Here is an 11,646-nt window from a genome sequence, read left to right on the forward strand (position 1 = left end):
GCCTGGGCCTTTCGAGCAGCAAAGCGCTGCTATCAACTAGAGATCCCTGCAAGTGGGTGAATGCAATAAAATCCGGTTTCAAACTAACAATAGGAAAATCATCCCTCATCACCGAGATCCACCAGCAACTCCTCACTGAGCTTCCAGTGCTTAATTCAAACTAACTCATCACCCAACATCAGAAATCCCATTTTTATGGGTTATTTAAATTGCCTGATGCAAACCGTTGATTCCTTTAATATTTTTAATGCAAATTGTGAATTATTTTAGATGATTGTAGACGACTTGAGCCAATTATCCAGTGCAACCCCATTTTTGCCCCTCCTCCCGCGGTCACACAACTAATGAATCTCAAAAGGTTGTGCTTTTCTTTGGGAACCTCACGACTGGCCTGTTGCTGGAAGGTACGTGTCATTTCAACGCACAGACTGGAGACTGAAGGGACACGCTTACCCTGAAAATGACATTTGGTCATTTATTGCCACGTTTATGCTGGTCTTGGGATTTCACATTTCCACTGGTGGTATTCCTGGTGATTTGACTGTCCATCGTTATGAGCACATGAAATTTACAAATGTTGCACTTGCCATGAAGGAAATTTGAGTGTGACCATTGTTACAGTTGCCTGTAATTTCAGTGGGTTACAATCATGCTGTTAAATTACTGATTCCGTCCTCATCCCTGCTTGTGGTGGCCTCAGTTCTTGGATCTAAATTAAGATGGTATCCAGGACATGAAAAGTAATATTTTGAAGTTGAGATTTTAAGCTAAATTTAGTAGTTATCATTTGATTTTTTAAAAATGTTATTAAATAAGCTTGATTTTCAAAACTTATAATCTGAGACTTTTTATCTCATCATTATTGTCCAGCACTGACAATCCCTAACATTTCCTGTGTACTTAGTCAATGGAAAAGATTTTGTAGAATTTGCACATGGTGTTTCTTTTAAGCAAAGTCAAAACGTTTTGTCTTGCACTTGTCATGATTGACAGGCAAGAAACCAAACTTGAAAAGAGAACAACAGTAGAGGGTGTTGATTGGTTCGGCCATGGTTGGCATGACAGGCAGTATTAAATATGAACTTTAGTTAGCTGAAAAATTTCAGGCCAGGCAGGTAGACTTTCATTGGTCAGGGCATTGCTAAGGAAGAATATCACCGGGATTGGAATTTTTCATGACCCTGCCCTCCATAAAAAGGGCACAATATATGGACAAATTCCTTTTTGCCTGCAACAATCAGGGTCTTGTGTATTGATGTGTGGCTTCTAAAATTAATCACACTGCAAATCCAACTGATAATCTTAAGTTGTTTTCTGGTGTATCTTTTAGCATATTCGGGATTATTTAACAAATGTTGTCCAAAAGCAAGATCTAATGTTGGGATTGTAATGGCTAGTTGAACAGGATCAGCATGCTGTCTATTACAGGCGACCAAAAGGATGTGTTGTTCAATGTAGGCCACCAGTCATTGAGACATACAGCCTACCTACCTGGCATCAAACCAGCACTGAAATTCTAATCACATTATTCATTTGTGTGGTAAGCAAAATGTTTTCTGACTGACAGCAGCATCTTGTTCATTGAGAATGCCGCTCAAGTGTTTACTACAAAGCAGCAATGTAATATAGCTAACTTCACCTGTCGCATAGATTTCTGAGACACCTTCCTGTTCCAGAGTAATTTCAAGTAGACTGACACTGTTCAGGGGTGAAAGTAATGGAATTATGCCCTTTATTGACTTTGGACAATACAGAGCAAATGATCAGGGTAGCCACTATAATGCAGAATAGTTTTGATACGCCCAATCTTGTCATCACACTTATACTGTGAGCAGATGACCAGGATCCTATTGAGAAGGTTGCCAGTAAGTTTGACCTTCCAGTGTGTGGAGCTATAGGAATCCCCAACATACAAATTGATTAATGAATGTAGGTTTTGCTGTGAGTTTAAATATCATTTTCAGGTGTAGTGTGTTATACAGTACATTGGTGTTTTTTAAATTGATCTTGTGCTATGGGCATTGCTGGCTAGGTCACCATTTATTACCGATCCCTAATTGCCCTTCAAAAGGTAGTGATGAACTGCATTTCTGTAGTTGTTGACTAGGCCAGCATTTATTGGCCAGAGGGCAGTTAACAGTCACTTTGGAGTTGCATGTAATCCAGACCAGGCAAGGACAGCTGATTTCCTTCTATGGAGGCCATTAATGAATCAAATGGATCTTTACAACAATTGATAACGGTTGTGTAGTCTATAGGCCATGTGTAATTCAATACAGTCCATGGTGGGATTTGAACCAAAGTGCATTAACCGGGGTTCTGGATCACTACTCCAATGACCTTACCACCATGCCACCGCCTCCCGTTGAACCATTGAAGGCTTGTAGAAAAACCTGTTAGAGAGGGAATTCCAGGATTTTGACCCAGTGATAGTGAGTTAGTGGTGATTATACATCCTAGTCCAAACGGTGTGTGGCTTGGAGGAGAACTTGCAGATTGTATTGTTCCCAATCATCTCCTGCCCTTAATCCTAAGGATGGTAAAGGTTGTAGGTTTGGAATGTGCTGTTGAAGAAGCCTCGGTGAGTTGCTGCAATGTATTTAATAGATGGTACAACTTGGTGTCAGTGTGTAGGGAGTGAATGTTGAATGGGGTGCCAGTCAACCAGGGTGCTTTGTCCTAGATGGTGTGAAGTATCTTCAGTGTTTTGAAGCCAGACTGAGTCAAGTGGAGAGTAACGCTATCACACTTATTTGTGCCTTGTCGATAGCTGACAGGTGCTAGGAAGACAGGAGGCAAGTTACTCATCACAAAATTCCTTGCCTCTTACCTGTTCTTGTGGCTGCTGTATTTGATAGTTCCAATTGAGTTTCTGGTCAATGGTTTTCCCAAGATGGTTGTATATTTTGAAAGTGACAGTCTGAAATATTTCACTCTTGCTTCAAGAAGCTTTCAATGAAAGATATCTAATCATATATAAAAATTGTAAGTGGATAAGTCGTGGACGTGTTGTATTAGAATACAGTAGAAATGAAGAAGAGCAGCATTGAGTGTTGCATTTTACTCATTCTCCATTTTTTTTTGTTGGACTTCAGTCTTTTTAGGCTTTTTCTGTTAATTCGTAGGCAGAAGGTCAAATGGGCAGTACTGGATATTTAGGTTGTGAAGGAGAAAAATCTTGAACGTGATGATCAGTCCGGAAGTTGTGGATTAAAGACAGGAAATGCTTGAAATATGCAGCAGATCAGGTAGCATTGATGGAGAGAAAAGCAGAGTTGAACAGACTGTTTGTTTTTTTTTAATTCATTTTGTGGGATTTGGGCATTGCTGGCTGGTCAGCATTTCTTGCCCATCCCTAGTTGCCCTTGAGAAGGTGATGGTGAGCTGCCTTCTTGAACCACTGCATTCCTCCTGCTGTGGGTTGACCCACAATGCTATTAGGGAGGGAATTCCAGGATTTTGACGCAGAGACAGTGAAGGAACGGCGATATATTTCTAAGTCAGGATGGTGAGTGACTTGGGGGGAACTCGGAGGTGGTGGTGTTCCCATATATCTGCTGCCCTTGTCCTTCTAGATGGACGTGGTCGTGAGTTTGGAAAGTGCTGTCTGAGGATCTTTGGTGAATTTCTGCAGTGCATCTTGTAGATAGTACACGCTGCTGCTACTGAGCGTCGGTGGTGGAGGGAGTGAATGCTTGTGGATGTAGTCCCAATCAAGCGAGCTGCTTTGTCCTGGATGGTGTCAAGCTTGAGTGTTGTTGGGGCTGCACTCATCCAGGAAAGTGGGGAGTACCCCAACACACTCCTGACTTGTACCTTGTAGATGGTGGACAGGTTTTGAGGAGTCAGGAGATGAGTTACTTGCCGCTGTATTCCCAGTTTCTGGCCTGCTGTTGTAGCCACTCTGTTAATGTGGTGAGTCCAGTTGAGTTTCTGGTCAATGGTAGCCCCCAGGATGTTGATAATGGGGGATTCGGTGATGGTAACACCATTGAATGTAAAGGGATGGTGGTTAGATTGTCTCTTATTGGTGATGGTCATAGCCTGGCATTTGTGTTGCATGAATGTTAATTGCCACTTGTCAGCCCAAGCCTGGATATTGTCCAGATCTTGTTGCATTTGAACACTGACTGCTTCAGTATCTGAGGAGTCGCGAAGGGTGCAGTACATTGTGTAATCATTGGCGAACATCCCCACTTCTGACCTTATGATGGAGGGAAGGTCGTTGATGAAGCAGCTGAAGATGGTTGGGCCTAGGACACTACCCTGAGGAACTCCTGCAGAGATGTCCTGGAGCTGAGATGATTGACCTCCCAATGAAAGGTCATCAGCCTGAAATGATAATTCTCTTCCTCTCTTCACAGATGCTGCCAGATTTGCTGAATATTGTCAGTATTTTCTGTTTGTATTTCAGATTTCTAGCAGTTGTAGGGTTTTGCTTTTGTACTAGTAAATTTTGGAAAATTGACAAAAATTATCAAAGTCAACTCATGGAATCTCTTTCAACTTCTAATTATTTCTAAATTTTTTTTGTCTTTTAGGTACCAAGATGCCTAAAATACAGCTTGATGGAATAACGATAGATTTTCCTTACATTCCTTATAAATGCCAAGAGGATTATATGTCTAAGGTGATAGAATGTTTACAAAAGGTAATATGACCTTTATAATGCAGCTTTATTGTCACTATTTTATGCCTGACATTGAAAACATTAATGTTGCCACAAACCAAATTATTAAGTCATTCAATGCTACCAGGAATCTACTGCAGCTCTCTATAAACATGAAAGGTGAAATGAAAAGAAGCATTTCTAGCACTGCAGTGTTGTTATAATCTATAGTCAGAGCAAACTGCAGTATTAATTTGTGTTACTGCAAGGAACAACATTGTGAAATAATTTTAATGCTTTTCTTGTGAAATTGAAGGCTAGATATTTCTAATCCTTTTTTTACTAAGTTAATATTCAGTTTTTCCATAGTGTTGTGCAGTAGCAATCTAATTTGCATTGCATTGAAGTTACCATTCCTCCTGTGATACAGATGCTTCTATTCTTGTTTTCACTGTCTTTCGCACTCTTGCACCCATTCTCTCTCATCATCTGAACCCAATTATGCTAATGCCAGTTATACTGCCCCAGTCTCTATTGCGGGGGCTTGAGAATCAGTCTGGAGTCATGATGAGTTGTATGGCTTCGTACTGCAGTCAAATGAGCCATAATAACGAAAAATTCGAATTGTATTCTAAACTGTTCACATCAGACTGTGTATGAATTATTATTAGCTCGATTCCCTGCTGTGCTGTTGGCTTAAATGTGATAATTTTGTTGATAAAATCCAATTCCTAATGGGTGAAAGGCCACAAAATCAAACTACCCTTAATTACTACAATGTGGTCACAGTTTTCTTGACCAACAGCGCCAGGACAGTGGACGACTGCTGCTCTATTCACTGTTTGATCCCCGAGAGTATTAGTAGCTTCAATGGTCAAAACCTGGGACAGAGACTGCAGTCTTTTGCAATGAATTATGGTAGGCATTTCTGAAACAAATATGTACATCGAGTACATTTACCTGTTTCGAGTGTAAGGTGTTATCTACTAAACTTAGTGCATGTGGCTAAAACAGTGCTGTAGTGGTTACCATTGTCACTCGTTGCTGATTTCTATTTGGCACTGTACCAGTTGATACTGTTCTTTGTATATTATATAGGACTTGGTTAGTTATAATATGAGTCATGGATTGTTTTTGCTGAATAAATTGTGTTCTTTATCAAAGTGTTTTGGTTTAGCTTTAAATGGCAAAGAGTAGAGATTTCCCCCATGCGACATTTACATAACTGACCAGTGTATGAAGCTTTATCAGTCCACCTATTTTCTAAATCTTTCTCTGTATACATATACCCTTTCAGCATGTACTCCGGGAAGGCTAGCTTGACGTACTTTTGTCAGTGAAGTAGTGTACTCTGAAAGGAACATTTTTGTCTTGTGTTGCAGAAAGTAAATGGGATTCTAGAAAGCCCGACTGGTACAGGAAAAACACTTTGTCTTTTGTGTGCTTCTTTGGCCTGGAGAGAACATGTAAGAGACAGTATTTCAGCAAACAAAATATCCCGTCAATTGAACGGGGAAGAACTTTTTGATGGTCGATCTCTGTCTTCATGGGGCAGTGCATCTGTAGATGCTGATTCAGGTAAAATCAATTTTTATCTAGTTTCCTAATTCCGTCAGTTGTCTGTTTTTCTGTCAACAGTGATTCATGCTAGGGTTCTGTTCTGCAGACCTTGACACCCTCTATCTTCTAACAAAATATCAGTGATTGCTTTGACCACCATAAAATGGGATGCAACACAAATAATCCACTTTTGACCGAACCTAATGAGCAGCAATGTGGATCCCGATGAGATTCGTGAAGCGTGGCCGTGGATTAGAACCCTGACTGCTTTGTTTCTCTTCCTAGATCTAGTCCATTGCTACGAGTTTTAGTGCTACCACCACTGCATCTGCATTGTTCTATTTTTAGAACAAATCTGCAAAATTCATCGAAATGACTTTGAATAAAGAGATATACCGTATGGTCTGGAATGAAAACGAAAGTGCTGCAGAAACTAAGTAGGTACAGACATGGATGCAGCTCAGCTCGCCATTTTCTATTTAGGCACCTTCCAGCTATCTAGACTCAATATCTGTCTACTACTTTGATATCCCCCCCTCACCTGGTGTGTACCTTGCTTTTCCTGGTTTTGCTTTCAGTCAGAGCTCATGTTTATTTTCTTACTGTCACCAATCTAGATCCTTGGTGTCTTCTCTACAAGCACTGCCACTCTCTTTACCTTGTGTTCTATGACAGCTTGGATCTCCAACCTCCCTTAGCCTTTCCCTGATAGAGACTTCTGTTCCACTAGTTCCTCCCCACCTCTTTTACACTAAAACCTGTGACTTTTCCAACTCTCTCTTCAGTTCCAAGGAGGAATCATTGGACTCAAAACGTTAACTCTCTTTTTTTGTCCATAGAATTTTTTTTTTTTGCTGCCGGACCTGCTTAGATTCTCCAGCAGAGATAGTAGGAACTGCAGATGCTGGAGAATCCGAGACAACAAGGTGCAGAGCTGGATGAACACAGCAGGCCAAGCAGCATCAGATGAGCATAAAGGCTGACATTTTCTCCATTTCTGATGAAGGGTCTAGGCCTGAATCGTCAGCCTTTCTGCTCCTCTGATGCTGCTTGGCCTGCTGTGTTCATCCAGGTCTGCACCTTGTTGTCTTAGATTCTCCAGCACTTTGTTTTTATTTCAGACCTCCAGCATCAGCGGTATTTTGCTTTTATTTAGTTGATCTGGAAATTGTTTCTGAATGTGAAACGAGTTTGAGGTTAGTTTATTCAATGTTGACTAAGTATTACTTATTTTAGGCAATTTTTCTAATATCTTTTAGATTATATGTACGTAGGTCTTTTAACTTTTTATACAAAATTTGGATCTTGTGTCACTTTCAAAGTATCTTTGTCCAATTTTGGAAGCCATTGTGTTAAAGTGTCTTGCCTGCTATCAAAATGTGATGAAATGTTAGCCATGAATACTTTAGCCTTGAAGAGCGAACAAGAACCACTTACATTTATACATTGCTTGAAAGTAGTGAAGCATTCCAAGATGATTTATGGAGCACTAATCAAATAACATTTAATAGGAACCTTACTAGGAGATATTAAAGTGTATGACGAAAAGATTGTCTAAAGAGGGAATAAGTTGCATATGCCAGATCATTGGCAGCTAAAAGAACAGTTGCCAGCGGTGGAAGTGAACAATTAGGGATAAACAAGAGGCTAGAATTGGAGGAGCACATGGTACTTGCTGCTCCATTTTGCTTGGTTACTATTTCATTCACCTTGCACATCAAGTTCCTATTTGAGGCATATGTCTTTGTTTACTGCTCCCTTCTTTGAAACCAGTACATCAAGTGTCCCTCAATTTTTGACAGAAGTCTCAAGCTGGAATGGTAACAATTCTTGTTATAATTTCCTTCACATTTTACCGCAGTTTGTTGTGTGCATCCAATATTTAAGTGGCACTCATGCTCTGCGAAGCTAAGCTTCTAATAAATGTATTAGAACTGCAGTTAACAGCTCCTTTTGTGCCTTCATTGCAAATCTGGAATTGTTTTACATTATCTCAAGATCGTATTCATACAATGATTCTATTATTAAGGCAGCAAAAAAATACCTGACTGGTCTGTTTGCCCTGATTGTGTTTTGAAGTTTTACAAGTTCTGGTTTAATTGGTGCTTAAACCTCAGTGCTAATTTGTTTGTTACATTACTCAGTGACTCACTTTTTATGTTTTACTGATGTATTAACATTGTTTAACTCCACTCAGCAAGTTACAGTGATATCCCAAAGATCGTTTATGCCTCAAGGACACATTCACAACTCACACAAGTTATTAATGAGCTAAGGAATACAGCATACAGGTACGATACTTGTTTTGGAGCAGCTCAGTTAACCTTCTGTCTTTTTTTGAACTTCATTGACCATGCCTGTTAAACTGAAATGAATGAATATTTTTGGGTAGATTTTAGTCACATACTAGAGTGAGAAAATGTTGTGTAAACAATTTTAATAGATGTTACTGAATTGGCAATTTTCAATTTAGTTCCAATATAGCAAACATGAGTCGGGGTTTTTTGGTCAGATCCTCAATGCCTGGATCATATTCTGATTTGATCTGCAGAAAACAGACATCCAGAAGCAATTTTCTATTAATTGCCCAATTAGTGAGCAAAAGATGGGTGATGAGCAGATTGTCTAATCTGCTGGACCATCAAGAGGGGAGGGGCCTGCAAGCGGCTTATAAAATTCCTCTGGCATGCTGCTGGCAGTGTGGCCTTCCACGCCCATCTGCCTTCATTAATTTTGCTCTATTATTGCGAGCTTTCAAAACCTTGCCATGTTGGAATACATTGGATTGAATGTTTGTATTTTGTTTGTAATAAACTAACTGAGAATTCTTGAATTCTCTGACACAGAAACATTCACTTATATGACATTCTGAGCTTCTAGTTTAACTGCTAGATATAATACCATATACATTCCAAAAACCAACATGAAGTGGTTTAGGTTGTGTTCTAGGAGGATGTTACTGTAAATTATTCTGCATATGATAGTTTAAAGGTAATGCTTATGTTGTACCATTTGTTTTTGAGTAAATATAGTCTTAAGGACATAAAGATTAAGAAATTTCCAGTTAGATTGCAGTCAGTGCAGCAAGCTAGCTTTAATTAGTTAAGATTTTCTTGTTTGTTGATTTTCATGTTGCAATCTGTGTGATGAAGGCTAAGATTTTGGTGGATGACATTTGGCGCTGTTGGGCAGTTGAATCAGTTAACTCTACTTGTGGAACTGCACATTCAAGCTTTGCAGCCAATGTTGATGTTTTTACTTTATGTAGAATTACAGTTTGAATATTTGCAAGTGCTCTGTGATGAGAAATTTAAATTCAGTAGTTAGAATTTAATGACCAAATCATTTCATTGTCACTTTTTATTTCACTCCCTTTCCTGTGTAGACCAAAGGTGTGTGTTCTTGGGTCAAGAGAACAGCTCTGTATCCACCCTGAAGTAATGAAACAGGAAAGCAATCACGTAAAGGTTAATAAAAGTTTCTGAACTGTATTTAATTTTTTTGTGTTGCATTTTATGATGTACCTTTTCTTTGCATTTTTGTTCTCCATCTGCTTTGCTTCTGCGTATGTGAGGAGGATCCAACTGTTATGTGACGTAATAAGATGCTATAAGTGGAAGGAGTGAAGAAGCAAGCAAATAATCTTGATGTATAATTTAAGATGATAGCAGTACATTTATTTATCAAATGTTTTAATGTGGATCAGAAATAATTGAAGTAATTGCCAACAATATATAGAATGAAAATTTTATCCAGAATTACAGGAAATGTCAAGCATTTTTTCTGTCGGGTACATCATGGGTAGATAGCATTCTTTGAAGCCAATTAACAAAGTGTAAAAGCAACAGTCCTATAAGCTTTATTCTTATTGGAAAAGTGCAGGAAACATGGTGGAATAATATTCTTAACTCTGTGTATACAATTTTATATACAGTATCTTTTGAGTTTTACACTGTTAACATTAGAAAATGTCTCATTAGGATCTGAGGATCAATGCTGTTCTCTGGAAGTGTTGTCAGTCATGTTGCTGTTTATATTGGGGTGCCTGAAATCTCTTTGCAAATGCCAATGGAAACTAATTACATTTCTTCGCTGTTGACCTTTTAGCACTTTTTTTTGTTGCATCCTAGTGCATTTACAATTTATAATTTGGCTGTTTTTATACTGAGGCCAAACTGGTTGAGTGTCAGCCTACAAATCCTTCCAACGTGTGCCATGGTAATTTGTGAAGAGCTGGAGAGATTCCTATTCAGCTGTATGATGGAAATCAAGTTGGATCTTCTACCATCACTTGCAACGCCCATAATCAGTGCATGTAGGTTCCTTAAGTTAGCAGAGGGTAAGGATACGGGATAAATTCAAACAAAGATTTAAAATAGTGTGCTTATTTTCTGTGCTGCCCAGCCCACGGATGCATTTTTAACATTTTGCTAATAGGGATGACATTCTTTAGCAAATGGAGATTCAGCAAAATCGGTCTACAAAGCTTCTTTCATTTTCTTGTCTTTTTCCTAATTTTAGATTACATTCATCAGTGCTTCTGCAGAGGAGAGCTGGGAGTGAAAACCATCCAGAACTGGGATTCAAATTTGAGCTTCCCACTGAGGATTCTAGCATTTAGATTTAGCTAATGGGTTCTCTGTTCCTGTTCTATTTAAAATTGGTGATATTAATAAGCATCAGGGTCCTCTGATGGCTCGGTGCATATTTGATCTATTCTGATCAAGAAATTCACCAATTTGTGTCTTGCTGTGTGTTAATTTAGTTGCTCTTAACCAGCACAGCCACTGGATTGTAACAATTGAACCTGTAAACGTGTTAGGAAAACTAAGTTCATTGAAATATAATGGAATTTTCAAATGCTTTTCTATAAAAGAAATTGCTAGGTCCCAAAACTCAGGAATGTGCTCAAAACATTATTTTTGTGCTCAGAATAAATCAACTTGAGATGTGATTTTTCTTTCAGGTCCACATGTGTCGAGTAAAAACTTCCACACGAACTTGCCACTTCTATAACAATGTAGAGGGTAAGAACTGAATACGTGAGCTCATTTGCTGAAATTGTGCTTTCTCTGTTTATAGAAAGTACTGCTATCCAGTTTAACCCTCAGTTGCTACTTCAGGTCAAGTTTGGAGCAGAAACCCAAAATGCTGTTTGTCTTTCAGCACAGTTACATTCTGTTGTTAGCTCAGGTTCTTCAACTCCATCATTTTACCATCCTTTGGCTTTTCTTGCTTCCTTGGGCTAGCTGCTAAAACACAAACCCATGCTATTATGATACAGGATCTCAGTTTCTTTAGTGCTTATTTACTTGTTTCCATAATCTGTGAATTACAACACATCATGAATCCTCTCCTGTTGTCAGGATCATGATTAATTCAATCATGTAACACAAAATCAGGCCTGTAAACACTGCACTCTGGTCAGCTCCAGACATGTTACTGTTAGAAACAATCCCAAAAACATTCTATGAACC

General features: G+C 39.0%; 1 protein-coding gene across 1 annotated transcript; it reads left to right on the plus strand.

The window, feature by feature from the left end:
- Positions 1 to 344: 344 nt before the first annotated feature.
- Positions 345 to 11,418, plus strand: LOC109924161 (regulator of telomere elongation helicase 1-like). Its single transcript, XM_020524186.2, has 7 exons — positions 345 to 404; positions 4,542 to 4,651; positions 5,992 to 6,187; positions 8,367 to 8,460; positions 9,555 to 9,636; positions 11,136 to 11,196; positions 11,252 to 11,418. The coding sequence occupies exons 2-7, from the start codon at positions 4,550 to 4,552 to the stop codon at positions 11,416 to 11,418; spliced, it is 702 nt and encodes a 233-aa protein (XP_020379775.2). The 5' UTR covers positions 345 to 404; positions 4,542 to 4,549.
- The last annotated feature ends 228 nt before the right edge of the window (positions 11,419 to 11,646 follow it).

The sequence above is a fragment of the Rhincodon typus genome, chromosome 19, assembly GCF_021869965.1.
Source record: "Rhincodon typus isolate 14 chromosome 19, sRhiTyp1.1, whole genome shotgun sequence".
In the NCBI taxonomy this organism is placed as follows: domain Eukaryota; kingdom Metazoa; phylum Chordata; class Chondrichthyes; order Orectolobiformes; family Rhincodontidae; genus Rhincodon; species Rhincodon typus.